This window comes from Triplophysa dalaica, chromosome 12 (genome assembly GCF_015846415.1).
Source record: "Triplophysa dalaica isolate WHDGS20190420 chromosome 12, ASM1584641v1, whole genome shotgun sequence".
In the NCBI taxonomy this organism is placed as follows: domain Eukaryota; kingdom Metazoa; phylum Chordata; class Actinopteri; order Cypriniformes; family Nemacheilidae; genus Triplophysa; species Triplophysa dalaica.
In genome coordinates this window covers 4,493,587-4,510,169 of record NC_079553.1, presented here as the reverse complement: position 1 = coordinate 4,510,169, position 16,583 = coordinate 4,493,587, and the positions used below count along the sequence as shown (strand labels likewise).

At 37.0% G+C, this 16,583-nt stretch overlaps 3 protein-coding genes across 3 annotated transcripts; 1 reads left to right on the top strand and 2 right to left on the bottom strand.

Moving 5' to 3' along the window:
* On the bottom strand, positions 1-6,037 carry LOC130433448 (complement C1s subcomponent-like). The gene is made up of 11 exons (XM_056763326.1): positions 5,880-6,037; positions 5,429-5,627; positions 4,294-4,474; positions 3,854-3,976; positions 2,845-3,038; positions 2,612-2,759; positions 2,375-2,487; positions 1,860-1,938; positions 1,537-1,662; positions 1,371-1,454; positions 1-1,056 (listed from the first exon to the last, which is right to left on the bottom strand). The coding sequence occupies exons 1-11, from the start codon at positions 5,891-5,893 to the stop codon at positions 305-307; spliced, it is 2,013 nt and encodes a 670-aa protein (XP_056619304.1). The 5' UTR covers positions 5,894-6,037; the 3' UTR covers positions 1-304.
* A 1,865-nt stretch (positions 6,038-7,902) lies between these two features.
* LOC130432982 (tumor necrosis factor receptor superfamily member 5) lies at positions 7,903-13,639 on the top strand. Its single transcript, XM_056762612.1, has 9 exons — positions 7,903-8,153; positions 8,253-8,326; positions 9,313-9,432; positions 9,677-9,832; positions 9,980-10,073; positions 10,732-10,814; positions 10,997-11,113; positions 12,003-12,119; positions 13,073-13,639. Exons 2-9 carry the CDS (start codon positions 8,287-8,289, stop codon positions 13,234-13,236), a joined length of 891 nt encoding a protein of 296 aa, XP_056618590.1. The 5' UTR covers positions 7,903-8,153; positions 8,253-8,286; the 3' UTR covers positions 13,237-13,639.
* A 683-nt stretch (positions 13,640-14,322) lies between these two features.
* Positions 14,323-16,254, bottom strand: rbp5 (retinol binding protein 1a, cellular). Its single transcript, XM_056762337.1, has 4 exons — positions 15,911-16,254; positions 15,389-15,573; positions 15,184-15,285; positions 14,323-14,885 (listed from the first exon to the last, which is right to left on the bottom strand). Exons 1-4 carry the CDS (start codon positions 15,984-15,986, stop codon positions 14,832-14,834), a joined length of 417 nt encoding a protein of 138 aa, XP_056618315.1. The 5' UTR covers positions 15,987-16,254; the 3' UTR covers positions 14,323-14,831.
* Between the last annotated feature and the right edge of the window lie 329 nt (positions 16,255-16,583).

Sequence of the window (16,583 nt, the reverse complement as noted above, 5' to 3'; positions counted from 1 at the left end):
GTATTGAAAGTCTTATGTGTAAAAGTACATTTTTTTTAATAATAGGGCTTCACAAACATTTGCCATGCCATTGTTACATTGGTGAAAAAAGACACAATTTCTTTGTGTTTAAACTTTTTTATTATGAAGATGAAACAGAGACACTGGCTATAAAAAAATACAAACGCCAAACAATGTTTATCTAAATAGTAGTGTCGTATACATGTTGATCAGAGATTAAGTCAATGACTGAAGGTAACATGACTGATGTGCGATACAATAATGACAGACAGGTAAAGCTGAATGCTATTTCAATGTGCTGATGCTAGTTCTGTGCAATGGTTTGTTTGATCCAGTCGATGTAGTTATGGACTTTAGTGTAGAAACCTTTATACCTTTGATCTCCACATTCAGAAGGACCCCACGATACAAGACCAAGAAGACTATAGGGCTCTTTTGCAGAGTTTTGCAGGAGTCTGGGGTAAATAAATGGACCACCGCTGTCACCTTTACAACTATCAACACCATCATCATTTCCAGCACAGATCATGTTATCAGTTACAGTCTGACCAAATGAATCACATTTATTAAGAGGATGTATTTTAACATCCCCATAAAGCAAAACTTGGCTCCTTTTGTTTTTGTGCGTTCCTCCAAACCCTGAGACTGTGCCTTCTAATCCCTCCACTATTGGTTTATCTGGTAGACACACCGGCCTGAGGTTTAGACCAAGTGGCACTCTTTCTGTCATTTTGATCAGTGCAATGTCATTATCAAAGTTTTTTGGATCGCCATTTTTGCCCACTTTTTCATAATCTGGATGAATTATTATCTTTTTTGTCTCCATGTTGACTATGTTTTTGTCTTGAGCATCGATCATTCCCCCTAACCAATTCATTGTGTCATCTTCGTATCCATCTAATACATGAGCTGCCGTGAGCGCCCAATAATCACTGATCAGAACTGCACCACCTCTAGGATTTGATCTGTGTAAGAGCTGCCAGGGAATCTGTCCCAATAGGGCTGGTTTTCCACCAAAGACTCTTCCACTAGCAATCTCTGTATTCATTCCACACACTGTAAATAAAACAATGACATGAAAGAGAATGAAAACATTTTAACTACCCAAAAATAAAAATAAATATACCCCGGAAATAAACCTTATGCACCCTTATCACACCCTTATTTTAATCTTCATGACTTTTCCCCAAGGGACACAAATCCCTTGGTCCCAATTCACATTCATTGTATGATAGAAGGAAGCTTTGAAATACATTAGCTAAACTCCTTTTATGTTATCTGAAGACAAGATGCATGTTTGTATGATATGACCATTTTCACTTTAAGAGTGTTTATGTGATTCATAAGGAATTCAGGACATCTATGTGTACCTGGTTCACATATACGCAAATCTTCAGAAAGGTTTTGACCACTCTCAGATACCCAGGTACCACTGGCATCACAGGTGAAAATACCTAAGGAGAAAGAAGATAAACACAGGTGTAAAAGTCATTACTTTTCATCAGTATAGTTTACACATAACCAGACGCATCTCACCATTTCCAGTCATCCGGTAATATTCAGAGATACATGTGAGAGTGATTTCTTTCTGGTACGTTGTTTGAGGATCTTCTACTGTTAGTTCTGTCACATCTGGAAGATTTGGGTTTCCACAATCTACAGCTGAAGGGGAGATAAAGACAGTGCAAAGCATTATCAGTCCATTTCTCTGAAACAATCTAAACAGCTGGCTCATAGAAACTTTTATTGTTGTTTTTCCCAAATGTCAAATCCTCAAAAGCTTTGTTGTTTATAAAAAAATATTGTTCAGAATTCAAGGAAACCCAAAGTTGGAAAGACAAATGAAAATGTTTTCTTACGTTCACATTTGATAACCAGACTCCACTGTCCATTGGTTTTGCATGTGGATCTGTACTCACGTTTCACCTCACCAATAGACTAAGCAACACAAAGATGAAGCAAACAGAACATGCAATGATTAATCGTGGGAAAATGATAAACAAATACTCAAATATTGTTTTCAGATGGTTAAAGTGATAGTTCACCCAAAAATACGAATTCTGTCTTCATTTAATCACCCTCTTGACATTTCAAACCTGTATGACTGTTTTTCTTACGCAGAACACAAAGAAGATATTATGAAAATTGTTGTTATCTGGACCCAATTCACTTGCATGTTGTGTTCATACAGTAGAAGTGAATGGGGTCCAGTGCTGTTCCATTACCAACTTTCCTCAAAATATCTACTTCTTTTGTGTTCTGCGGATGAAAGAAAGTCATAAAGATTTGCAATGACAAAAGGGAGTAAATGATGACATTTCATGATGTGTGAACTTCCACTTAAATCAGATGATATACCATCTAAATCACTTACGTTAAGTATGTGACCCTTATCACACTGAACTGTAATCTCACTTCCATGATTATATTCAGACTTATTAGGGATCAGACGAGAATGTTCTGTCACAGTTCCAGGACATGTCATCTCTGTAAAAAACACGTTTAACAATAATATGTCACAACATTTTTTTTGTTTCTCAAATTGCGTTTAAAATTTATGTAGTTCGATTTTTAATGACATGATATACTCTTTAGATAGAGAACAAAAAACCTATGGTTTTGTATCTCAGTCTAAACCCTTTGTTTGTTCCTTCGTCATCTGTCCTATAGGTAATCTCAACATGTTTAGACCTGGAAATGAATAGGGAAGGAGGGCGCTTGTTCCCACAGTATGTCTCCTCATCAGAAAGAGTTTTTATCTGGAAAGAAATTATTTAGAAAGTAAGGAGGCTTGAAGAATTATTGTATTCAAGTACAGTTGAATGTGTCACAATTCTGGGTTACAGTTAATGAGTCCTTGCACTGTCCGTTCGCTGCCATCTCCACATCAAACTGGCCTGTTAATGTTATTTCAAACTGCAGACCCTCTTTTGCAGACAGTATGTAAGAACAGAGAAGGTTCTCCGGTGATGACCCAGGCCAGTCAGGTGACATCAGCACACCCTCTTGAGAGTCTGTGTGATCTTCATTACAACTAACTGAAAGATAAAGAGAATTAAACATTACTTTGACAAAGTTGATTTGCTTACGCGTTTAGCTGTTTATTTTTATTAAATACTTTATGTATTTTAACATTTTAGCTCACATAGGGTGAGTGTCACCAACAATTTAAATTAAATTAAGCAGAGGTTAGATCTAATATATGGGGTTTTGTTTATTCTAGTTTTAGTTTTATTTGAGTTGTGTTGCACCACTTCACAACGGACAAGCCAGGCTGGAGGTCCGGCATGCCCCCTCACAATCTAGTCTTTGGATGCCTATTCATTTATAATAAATGCCATTTTATGAGTGACGCCACAAACACCGTATCTGTCTTTGCTTGTTTAGCCACAAATTTGTATGAAGGTATATTTTCATTATTTAAAACCCCATACCTGCAAGTTGAAATAGCAAACATCATTAAGATGAATCTAGATTTACTATTACAAGAACCAGAAACAGCAAACTTTTTAAGTTAGGAGCAACATAATTAGTTCAAATACCTTGATTAATCTAGATCTTAAACTAATGGTTTTTGTTACAACCCACACATGAGATTAAAAGTTACCAACATGTTGTAACTAACAAAAATAATATATCTCTGTTGTCCTGCCGAAACCTCGAATGTCCAAATTTTTCCAAACGTTTTTTAGGGAATGGAAAAAGTTATAAAAAGTTAAAAAAAATCAAAACAAAGGTAAATCCATTTCTTTTCCACATTTAGAAAAATTATTATTGACTGCTTAGAACCTTATGCTAAGTTTTGATGCTCTAAACTTGTGATGTCCAATAATATAGAGTTGTAGAAAAATACCTCTGCATGTGTGTTGATCGGGGTCGAGAAAATACCCTTCGCTACAGAAACAGCGATAACCCCCAATGTAGTTACTGCAGAGTTGAGTGCACTCATTTTCAGGGTCTTTACATTCATCAACGTCTGAAAGTTAGCAGGTTAAACAGATACACAGCAATGAAGGATAGGTAACCCACTCTCAATAACAGAACAACAGAATGTTGTATAATTTAACATAATGAAAATGATTCAAATTCATTTCTGCACCACTAATATCACGAAAGGGAAATCCAAAATGAATAATAGGTTTACTATACAGTGTGTTTGACCCTTTAAAGGAGTAGCTCACTTAAAAATTGGTCCCCATTGACTTTCCATATGGGAATAAAAATGATCATGGAAAGTGAATGGGGGCAAATTTAGAAGTGAACTACTCCATTAATAGTGTATCTTTTCCTCACCATGTATGGTGTAAAAGCCCCGAAAGCCAGTGTGTCTCACGGGATTCGAGTAGTCTGCTAAAAATGAAAGAAACAGACAGCCACCAGAAGAGGAGTGGAGAAAGGGGTTTATGGATGTCTGCAGCTCCTTCATGGATTTGCGTCCACACAGATTGAACAAGAGCTCCCCGTCTGCATATATCTGAACAAAAAGAGGTGACGGTTGACATACACACTAACACACAAAATGTAAACAACGGAATCAATTTTTGCATAGGCACACATCATATGAATAGCAAATGTAAATGGTAACTTAAAAAAACATTGTTTGTCATAGAACAAATATATAACTTTAAAACAGCTTTAAAGGGGTCATATGGAGCAAATACATCTTTTTCTGTGTCTTTGGTGTGTTATAAGTTGCCCATGTATGTATTAGACACGTAAAATTGCAAAAGTGTGGGAACAAAATCTGAAAGCGAATGCTCACCCAGATCTGCCTGAACTGCCTCGAGTAACCACATCCCCACAAATCTACGTCAGTTCGTGGTATGATTTGACTAAGACCTCCCAAATGTATACCCAAGTAAGGTGGGCGTACCTGTCAGTACAATTGCTTTGGAACCTGATGTTCCAAATATGGTAAGAGGTGTTACATTTCCGTCACATGCTTGCAGTATTCGACCAATCACTACGCACTGGTTAACTGGCCAATCATAGCACACCTCGCTTTTCAGAACGATGAGCTTTGTAAATAATCAAGAGGAGATACAAACATGCACTGAATGTGGAAAATACAGAGCAATGCATTGCAGTACATCTTACACAAACGATAACATTCGTTTTAAACATATCATATGACCCCTTTAAGAAAAATTTATGAACACAGTTTAATGCTTTACGGTTAATATTTCACATACAAAATAGTAAAACTGTCATCTAATATTTTTTTATTTATATAGCAATTTTAGTTTGGAGATAGATTTTACACATTGAACTTGAATTACTATATATAATAATATATATATAATTAATAACTGCATTCGTGCAATTGGACATTTTATTTAAAACATGTGTTGTCACATGTTTAACTATACAGTGTGTTTGACATTTTCAAAACCCAAACCATTACGGTGTGCTACACACACATACACACCTTCAAGAAATCATTCTCACAATCATAGGCTTCTTCCAGGTCTAAGTGTGTTAGAGTGAGTGTGGTTTTGAGTCCAGCAGGGGCACATTCTGTCCAGTTAAGGCTGGAATCGGGGTCATACCCACGTGGATGTCCAGGTGACTGCACCCAACCGGCCAACGGCATGGACTGGCTTGCTGGAAGGACAAGGACAACGATACTGGACAAAGAAGACAAACAGACAAAGATATTGAAGTATTCAGGAAAGAAATACATAATAGAAAGTATTGGGGAAAGAGAGAAGAGCACAAGAGAAAGAAAATTTTGATAGAGAAAAAACACAACAGAATCCAAAGAGCATGCAAGAGGTGTCGTGGGGAAAAGGTAAATAGGCAAAATAAAAGAATCACTTATCTCAATAAAGAATAGAGAAAGCTTCACATAGCGTATATTTAGAGAGATGTTTACCTACCAGAAAATGATCATGATGAGAAGTGTTTAAGCACAGCTCGTCATCTCTTCTCTTTACTTTCACTTTCCGACTCTTTTTACATCAACACATCCCATCCCCCGTTTTCCTTAACAAACACCCGACATACAAGCCAAGTGTTTCCCAACAGTTATCACTGGGTGTTAACCCTTAACTGATGTGAACTAGAGAAACCAATGTACAGCAGATGCACATAGCATAACAGGATTATTAATACTCATTAATAACTGATCACAGCGAAAAACAAGACAGCTGATTCATATTTTATTAATATATCAATATTATTCCGCTACAGAGGAAAGTGTGAGGAAAGAAGACAATGGATGAAGTTTAGGCCTAAATTACCGAATCCTAATCTGCACTCAATTGTTGGTTTTCCAATCCTTTACAGTAACAACCCCATGAAAATGTCAACTAGAGTCGTTAAAAAACGTTTGTTTTTATGGGTTCAACCTGACCTATATTTCACTACATAACATTTGACATTGTTAGTAAATCCCATAAAGGACTCACATTTCTGATAAAATATACAACGCACACCTCATAAGAAGTTGTGAAAAAGGTAAAGTTTAAAGAAAAACTCACCACTGTAGAAAAGATATCTGATGACTTTCTTCTGCAGTACAATCTTCAACATATTTTTTTGTGTAAGTAAGTCATACAGGTTTGAAATGACATGAGGGAGTTTTGGTGTAAAAAATGTTAAAATTAACATTATGAATCTGCTTAAACTTATTTGTTAAATGTGATTCAAGAGACAGGATATCTTGTTAATTCGTTCCAAAGTCAACGTATCTCATTCGAGCTCTACATTGATAATCATTTGATGGCTAAATATTAGTAGGATTTTATAGTGAATATGTCTTACAGTAATGTGTTACAGTATGTGTGGCAAGCCTTCGTGGGCAGTACAGTAATGAATGAAACTTTACTGTTAGCACGTCTGACCAAAGAAGGAAGAAGTAGGAACACATTGATGGTATTGGTGTATGTCATCTGTGGGTTTCAAGCGAGACCTCGTTTTGTTCTGACATTTAGGTTACAGTGAGTGATTCAGAGCCGTAACGTTAAAAATATGCAAATATGTTTCGTGAAAAATGTAAAGTGACAAGAAAATGTTATGACCCATGATCATCAATATTTATTGAAATATTGAGAAGATTTTCTCATCCCTATCCTGAACAATGTATTGTTTTTCCCTCACCAGTCACCGCATCCCGCTTGGTGTTTAAAAACCCTAGCTAGGTAGAAATTGCCTCAATTGCCATAAACTGCATATCTGATTCAGAACTTGCAGAATACACTGTACGATAAATCCACGCAAAAGTGCTAGTCAAGTCGCTCATTAACTTTTTGATTGATTGATTAACATGGAAATTATTAAAATTTTAAAAGTTAAATTTTCAGTATGTATGGATGAATTTACAGAGTTACAGTAAGGTCCTTAAAATGCGGATGTGGTTCATTTCACTGAGTAAGAGAATTTCTGTGTAACATATCTAAGATATACTCATCAGCTTTGTAAGCATGATCAAGAAAGAAAAGCTGAGATAGTTGAAGTAATGACAATTTTTTAAAGCTTTTTAACCCAAGTCCATATATTCCAACTCCTCTCACGTCACATGACATATTTGTATAAACAGATCATAAAGTTTTTCACTGGAAGTTGTGACAGCATAGGAAGCATTTCATAGTATTTAGACACTGGACACACTGCTTCTTTCAGAAAAGCCAGACATTTCGTGAATAATTGAACAGTACAGTTTTAAAATATTGTTATGGTGCTCCATGTGCAAGTCCCTCATTACTGCTTATACATGAAGAGAAAATGACCGTAAAGAAATACTCTCACACAGCTATATAATGGCCGGAGAGTGAGTGAATGACTGCAGAATGAAAACTCGCAACAAATGAATGCACGCTGTCCCTTTCTCTCTAAGAGACGTGTGCTGAGACGACAGGAAGGAAGATGACAGAACGTAAGCAAAACGCAGAGGGCGGACAGAAGAAGCGGGGGTTTCCAGTGCGGAGGGCAAACAAAGAGTAAAAGAGGGGGTTTAGAGTGGGTGACATGAAAAGAGCTAGACCTATAGAGAGGAAAAAGAATTCATTCCTTTGTGGCGAATGAACTCAGATGCAGAGAAGAGACAGAAATAAAGAGCGAGAAAAAGAGAGTAAGAGAGCAAGGACTGGAGAATAAAGGTTAACTGACGCAGAAGACCGGACTTGCATGACCGAATAATCCTCGATTTCTCGGTAACAATTACACCATGTACACCAAAATAACCATATGGTTAGAAAAGGAAGTAAGATTTCAGGCTTTATATGACTTTAAAAACTTTTCTACATTCACAGGAGAGAAGCAAAGCGACCTGCTAGAAAAGCAGATATGAGAGAAACAAAATGCAAAGATTCAAAATGTCCAAAAGGTAAGCGTTCCATATCATTATTGTATAAACAGCTCTGTATCCAGTAATTTATGTAGTACGTTACACCCAGGTGGTCACAATGAGAATTTTACACAAGTATTGTATCAATACTGGTTTGAAACTACAGGTCTAACAATACTGTTTATTCAATTAATGTGTGAAAATAATTTTTGTGGACTGGTCTTTTGAATTTCCTCATGATACTTTTTGGTGTGAAAATAATTTGCATTACATGTTGTAACACAAATTGGTCATTCAGTTAACCAAAAGGCACTAAATCGCAAGTGCCGTATTATTGTTAGTTTTTATAGACTATACTGAAGCTTTGATCGAGGTCAAATCGGCCCACCAGAGTCTGTGTTAAACACAGGAAATCCTGTACTTCATAGTTGGTGAAATTTTTTGGGGGGGATGATTCCTGGCATTAATGCATGAACTATAACATAGGATAATATACATTACTTTTTTAAGTAAGCAACACCACGGTCATGGGTTTGATCCCAGGGATTGCACATTCTCAGAAACAAATGTTAAGTATAAGGCAATGAAAGTCTCTTTGGATAAAAGCGTCGGCCAAATGCATAAATGTTAATGTCATTTCAATCCTGAAGGACTCACTTTCTTCTGCAGAACACAACATTTTGAAGAATGTTGGAAACCAAACAACAGCGGTACCTATTGACTTGCATTCGTTTTGTGTCCGTACAATCGTACATTAGAATTTAATTAGATACTGCAGTTGTTCAGTTACCGACATTCTTCAAAACATATTCTGTTGTGTACTGCGAAGGTCAAACGGGTTTGAAACAACTTTACATCCTGATGTAATTCATACAATTTTGGAGTGGTGTTAGGTTCCAAAACCATACAGCATAAACATATATTTTTGTGATGGGATACGCTTTAACATCATTTGCAAATAATCGCATTGCCAGAATTTTTCAGCATGAATGTGGAGTCTTAATATATATTTTTCTCTTTCTCAGGAAAATTTGTGCATCAATGTAATGCTGATGTTGCAGAATGTAAACCTTGTGCAAATGGCACCTTCACTGCCGCAGAAAACCATATGGAAAGCTGTCTAGCCTGCAGAGTGTGCTCCAGCAGTAATAACACATTTCATTCTTCATCTCTTTATCTGAAATTCTCAATGATTGTTTATTGTGCATGTGAGGCTTTAGTTTAGATGTTTTGTGACATGTAAATGATGCACATCATCTGAAGTACCTTATTTAACTCACCAAAAACTTTTTTAAACTTTATTTACCTGATAAATGAAAAACGTCTGGTGTAACATCCTTTTCAGGAAATAACTTGTTAACTTGTTAATTTGTTTTTGTTTTTATACAGTGAATAATTTAATGCCAGACGTGGAGTGCCGGGCAGACACAAACAGGCAGTGCAAATGTAAGCCAGGCTTCTACTGCACAAATCTAACTGAAGACCAATGCGAACACTGTTCTCCTGTGAACAAGTGCCCCCCAGGGCAAGGGGTCGCCAAGAATCGTAAGCAAGCTATTTGACTTCGGTGTGAATTATTATTACAGTTACTGTGTGTTTGTGGACATGATGGAAAGATCTGCCACAGTTTACAGCATTGAGCTTCCATAAGCTCTCTGAGTGGAATATTGAATAACTTAAGTTGTGTTGCAGACACGCACCTGGAGGACACAAAGTGCGAGCCCTGTCCAGACGGCACATATAGTAATGTGACAGACTACATCTCCAGCTGCAAAAATCATACCAGGTAAAACCTCACATGATCATATAATTTGACTCAGTCGAATCCCATGTGATTTGTCAATTTATCAATTGTGAAACTGTCACCAGAACCGCGAGTTTCTGACTCACATGAGCCTTTCACACTCACTCACGGACACACAAATACAACTCTTCCTTGGCCTTCTTTACAAAACATGAACCAATTTGTTTTTATTCATACATGAAGTTATGTGTAAAGTAATCAAATTTAGCCCGACAGATTGATTTATGATTATACGACTGACAGAAATTTGTTCAGCTTGTGATCAATGTTTTTGAACTTATTATCTCTAGTTTGGTTTAAAAAAGGGGGTATGCATGCATAGCCTGTATGTTATTTACCAACTACAGGATTTGCGTAATGTGTCTGATGTCATTCTCCTACACGAAATAAGACCACATTCAGATAATTCCATCCGAGAAGACGTTTAGAGGCACATAAAGGAGGGGGTTTGTGGGCGGGTATTGCTTTCTCAACATTTCTCTAAATATGAGACATACTGTATGTAAAGGTACACATACAATGTTTCCTTTTTCTTAAGAAACACACAAAAGCATAATCACCCCTAAAAATTATAAAAAAGTGACGTCACCTTTAAACATATTTGATTGGGAGATCATCTGTCTTCTCTGTTATTTTACAGTTGTGCGTATCTGGGTCGAGATCTTAAGGATCATGGGACCCCAAAGACAGATGTTAAATGTGGAGATTTTAAAGCATGTAAATGTAAGTGTCCAGCTGGAATTTTTTACTCGAAACAAGAAAATCTTTCATACCCAGTTTAACCAGAGTTGTATTATTTACCTTTCATACATTAGACCCAATAATAGCAAACTCTTATGTTTTTGAGAAGTTTTTTATTTCGTTTATAAATTGTTACTATTTGGTAACTCTTTATTCTCCATCAGCTTGTAATTGGATGTTACCTGCTGGTCTGTGGGCAGGTCTTGGGGTTACTGCCCTTATTATATTTCTGGTCCTATTTATTATCTATTGGAGAACCAAACGTCGCTCACAAAACTCAGGTATGTTTAATGTTCTATATTTGTTTAGTGTAAAGACAAATTATGTATCGTATACAGTGATTCTCAGACATTTAGCTTTTCAAAAAAATGTACAGATACTCCTAATAAAGTCTTTGCCCATGAATTTAGAAACATGTTTATAAATACTAAAAACAATAGAGATAAATGATTCAGCCATCGGCGTCACCAAGCCATGCTGAGATCAGATCAAACCTGTAGGTCACAGATAGGCGAGCAGCAGTTTGCATTGACGTACATTAAAGGGTCCTAGTTTGTGTACTGTACGTCAATGCTTCTAGCTAATAGATGGGAAACCCCAAACTCTGTCTTGTACAAGCCTATGAACACAAACATAGATGCACAAATAACCACACACAAATACATACAATGACTCAATGACTCACTTTGCTGTTAACAGTGAGGATGTAGTGAACAGTAAATACATCATACATGCTTTAATACTGTGTGCTTTGTAAATATCAATCTGCATAGTGCACAAGACTGTTCTTGTGATAAATATGCTACTGGTAGACCACATCCTTTCAAAAGCACATACAGACTTGCAGACTTTTATCGCCTTGGTGTTGCATGCACAAACGCTTAAAATAATCAAAAACATCTGAGGTTGCTAACACTTAGAAACAAGATACAATAATTATCTACCAAATTGCAAAAAATATGAATGTTATTTTTTTACATTCAACGTTATAGCTGCACAGCAAAAAAGAAAGTAGTTTGCATTGGTATAAGTTGACAGTCAAGGACAGCAAAACCTTCAAAAACCCCATGCATTAACTGCTGTGAGATCAGAAATGGTTTACCAAGAAACTTCATTTGTTGATTTTTGATTGGCTCGTGAGCCATCTGACGACAGTATTTGTATTTTTAGTGACGATTTCAGAGTATTTTAGCTCCACCTCCCCGACATTTCCTCCAGACATCCTGAAATGTCCTGCTAGTTTTGGTATGGAGAAATATCAAGAGGATCAGAAACTCACGTATACAGGTAAAACACTTTCGGTTTATAATACACAAGCACAACATGTTGTATTGTGTCATTTGCAAACATCACTGTAACATTTCTTCTGATACTCAGATCTCATGTATAACCTTTAGCCAGTCACATTGTCTAAGGCAGGCCCCTTATTTAGAAAAGAAGAAGTCACGTGTGTTTTTTGTATTTCCGTGTCTGTTGACTCAAATCAGAATTCTCTAGCAAGCCAACTGTGCGAAATGATAGTAAAATCTCCAACATGGGAAACATAATGAACCGTAATACTATATGAATAACTGATCAGAAACCCCATATTTTTGACCTAGGCCTATAAAGACAACACCGTACCTAGTATTACCGAGGCTGTGACCAAAGTCTAACAGATTATATTCAAACACTATTCTAGAGTCTTACCAAATATTCCCACGATAAGCAATAATTACAGTCAGGAGAGTTTAGAAATGAACAGCAACACACTTTGTGCTATTTCAACCATGGCTTTGCGTCACTGCATCGATGATTATGAAGTTTCCTTTGACCTCTTATAGGCACACAGACAGGAGAGTAAAAACCACATTTGTTTCGTCTTTCACTGTGTGCCATAGAGGCTAACACGGTTTAACCTCATTTGGCCTCCCGCAACTCCTACACATCCCTCCTGCACATAGTTTAGTGCGGACGATAAAGCATTTGATGTATCAGCTGAAATAAAATGTCAAGTAATGACAGTTCATATTGTCTGGTTTGCAAAGCAGCCGACGGCTTTCTCAGGATATCAGGATATCAAAATCCAAGGATCCTAACAGAATCTTATTTAATGAAACAGAAGTGAAAAATATTAACATTTATATAGTAATATGTTATCAAAAAGCCATCCTAGTTTAGCTTACTTTGTAAGAAACTACATATCAAATAAGATGTGCACTCGTGCCTGTTCATTAATGTTTATGATTTTTCACCCCCAGCTGAAAATAACTCAAACATGGACTGTTCCACAAACTGTGATTTGGGGACGACACAAGTCATGAGTGTGTCAGAGAAATACTCCACCGCAAATTATTCTACAGATAGAATCATATTTCCCTCCATCTATCAATCAGAGCCGCAGGAGTCAGAATGGCATGATTAACAAGACATTAACCTGTTTATTTGACAATTACCTGCATTATTTGTTGTGTGTTTTGTTATCTCTCTATGTTACTGTAGAAAATATTGATTTCCATTTGTTTAGCAGCGCAGATATATTCTACCGCTCACATCTACAGAGAGCTACATGAATTAAACCTGCAAATATTTACCTGTTCAGTTTGTTTGTATGCTTTCACGTTGAAAACACAAAGTTCACATTTGCTGATAAGGAAATCTATAAGGTAGCCTACTAAAACAAAAAGCAACTCATTTATTTACGCTTAAGTTGCTCAAATTGTATATAACGTTTTCTATGAAACCAAAAAGAAGATATTTTGAGAAATGTCTCTGTGGTTGTGTGTTCATACAATGTAAATAAACATGTAAATAAACACAATTGTTTGGTTACAAATTTCTTCAAAATATATTCTTTTGTTTTCAGCAGAAGTAGATCATGGAGGTTTGATTGAGTCCAGAGCGAGTCATTTCCACTTGGGTGAACTATCACTTTAAAGCAGCAGTCCGTAGCAAAATAAAAATATTGTATTGGAAAATACAGCGTTTTTAACCTTAATTCGTCTATGAACATTGCATTATATTTAAAACAAGTCATATTTGTTTTAGCCGTGTCATATTGAATTTCACTGACAAGCCTATCAGTCTGCCGTAGTCACTTGCATGTTTACAAGCAAAAGATTACAAATATCCAATTTCAGAAAACAAAGACAAAGAGCAGCTTCATTATCTGAAAGCATAAGAAGTTTTGAGCTATTGAAATAGTGGTCTCTTATTGCCCCCTCGTGGTCACATGCAGGTTTGGCAGAAGGGAAAACCACTGCTTGACTACCCACTTGGTTTTAGTCATTTTTAACACTTAAACGTGTAAAGAAATGCAAACATAGTTCACACACATTTACACACAAACAAACATAAAATTAACTGTAATCACAAACAGACAAGATCTGATTCAAGACAGACACAGATGTTGGTCTCTGTGATGCATTAACACATGTCTAAGAACTACCATCCACTGCATTAAGTGAAATTAGTTGTGGATTAGTATTAAAAAAGAAACCAGAAGCAAATATTTCACAGTCACTGGATTTTATGGTAATACAAACTGTTGTTTTCTATAGATGATAACACAATATCATGTTCAAGACCATAAATGTTTTAGCACTTGGGCATTGTTTTAAAAGTACAGTGCATTAATCACAGACAAAGTTATTGTTCCCATACAGTAGCAGGACATCGTACATTATATTTACGAAGATACAATGAACTCAACGCAATATCTAAATGCAAAACCACAGGCTGATTTCTTCATACTGTAAAAATATCAGCAAGACATTCATGAATCCAGCCTGAAACCAGATCATTACAGTATGATCCAGCTTCCTAATGGCAACAGGGCTGAAACTTTCATTGAGGGATATACTGAAACATTTCATAAAGAGGAAACAATTTTGTAACTGGTGGTCTCCGTTTCAATACTGGGGGGGGGGGGGGTCTCTGACGTACCATGGCCTCTCTCTGAGCCCTGAGCTCGACGGACACGCTGAACTCAAAAGCTCTCTTTCTTTCTTTTGCTATCCTTCACTCAGCCTTCTTAAAGACTTGCTTGGCAGTGACACCCTGAGCCCTCAACTCCTGCAGAGAGAGAAAAAGAGAGAAGATCAAGAATAACCCTCAAAAAACTAATGCATGTTGCTTTAAACAAATGTAAAATGTAACCAAGCAACCAAAAGGAAAGAAAATGACACTCACTGGGAAACAATGTATCACTTATGTCAGTGTGGTTCTCACACTCTTTTGTTTCATTCTTTAATGTAGTTAAATAAATAAAACTTCATGTGATAAAAAATTAACTTGAACTAAAACACAGGTTACAATGTAAATTATTTTTCACAAAACATTCACAAAGAGTTAAAAAGCCTCTGTTTCTTACCAAATGGAGAGTGTTTCCCTCCAGCCAGTGTGTCCACCCTCTCTCCTCTTTCTCTCCTCGCTGCACGCACAACAATTTATCCCCCTCCCAGTCTACTGTGGTCTGAAACATGTGGAGAACATCAACCATTAGCCCGGCTCCAAATCTTTTGTGTGACCGTTTCACAGACCCACACACAAACACAACCTGTAACAGATCGACAAACCTGGCACTTTCGCCCATCGACCGGCCCCAGATCCTCTGTAAACTCCTTTCCCAAAGTGAAGTCCATGTCGAAGTTCTTAAACGTAGTGACTGTCTTTATCTTCATGTTTCCAGTGTTTACATCATGCTCGATTTGTTTACTTGGTTTCAAGAGGCAGACGACTTTCCTTAATGCGTAATTTACATCTAAACGTGAATCACAGGAGAGAAATGAGGGGGTTCAGCAATCTTCGGTTAAGTTACGATCTCGGTTACGCATTCTCCCCCCAAATAACAAATAGATGGTGTTTCATTACACGAACAGAGATGAAAGGAAGGTCTCTATCGGAAGACTTCACACCGAGCGTAGGTGTGGCGGAGAAGGTAGATTACAGTCAGCAACCATGAAGCCAAATATTTGTTTTTGTTATGAATAGATTCTTTCAAGAGAAGCCAAGCTTACACAACACCTACATATTTAGTAGTCAAACATGATAAATGCAAAAGGATAAAAGTTTCAGAGATTTTTTAAAAGGTTGCTTACCTAAAGCCGCCAGATAACCTTCGAAGTTATCTTGGGAAACCATGTGGTAAACGCCGGTGTAGTTCGGTTTGGCCATCGTCTACTCGGTTTTCTGTAAGTGCGATACGCCACGAATCCAACCGAACTCTGTCTGCTTCCCCTTGCGGTGTCTGTGTTGATCTCTTTCGGGCAATGTCCGCTAGTTCATTAGGTTATAAAGATTGCGCGATCCACAGTGTTTCCGACGGACAAAACGCGAATAAGAGCTCCACTTTTCCGCGCAGCTATCTGGAGACATCGGTATTAAGTCGGTCGGTTAGTAAACCCCCAAGCAGCCGTGACTCCTCCCAAACCAGATCAAATCCATTCCCAACAAATGTCCAAATCCTGCCTCCTAACTGGGCTTTGTGCGGGAGGTACTTAGCAAGAATTATTATGACACACATATGGGTAATCGAATATACCGAAATGTGCACATTTATAAAGAAGAGTTGTGTTGGATTTAACCATCGAGTTGTTCCAAATTATGACAGAATTTCCATTTTTGGGTGAACTATCCCTTCAATGGATACCATGTGTTGATAAGATGTTAGTTATCTGGCAAAGGAAACCAATTGAACACCACTTGCTCGAATACCGGAATAAGACTTAGTTATTTTCTAAAAAATTATTATTGCTTTGGAAAACCCTTTAA

Coding starts and splice junctions, on each gene's coding strand:
- LOC130433448 (XM_056763326.1), bottom strand. Junction 1,663..1,859: donor TCTGGTTATCAAATGTGAAC/GTAAGAAAACAT, acceptor TCTCCCCTTCAG/CTGTAGATTGTGGAAACCCA. Junction 1,455..1,536: donor TTACCGGATGACTGGAAATG/GTGAGATGCGTC, acceptor CTTTCTCCTTAG/GTATTTTCACCTGTGATGCC.
- LOC130432982 (XM_056762612.1), top strand. CDS start 8,287: ATGAGAGAAACAAAATGCAAAGATTCAAAATGTCCAAAAG. Junction 8,327..9,312: donor AGATTCAAAATGTCCAAAAG/GTAAGCGTTCCA, acceptor TCTCTTTCTCAG/GAAAATTTGTGCATCAATGT. Junction 10,074..10,731: donor AGCTGCAAAAATCATACCAG/GTAAAACCTCAC, acceptor GTTATTTTACAG/TTGTGCGTATCTGGGTCGAG.
- rbp5 (XM_056762337.1), bottom strand. CDS start 15,986: ATGGCCAAACCGAACTACACCGGCGTTTACCACATGGTTTCCCAAGAT. Junction 15,574..15,910: donor AGGTTATCTGGCGGCTTTAG/GTAAGCAACCTT, acceptor ATTCACGTTTAG/ATGTAAATTACGCATTAAGG. Junction 14,886..15,183: donor AGGGAAACACTCTCCATTTG/GTAAGAAACAGA, acceptor CTCTCTCTGCAG/GAGTTGAGGGCTCAGGGTGT.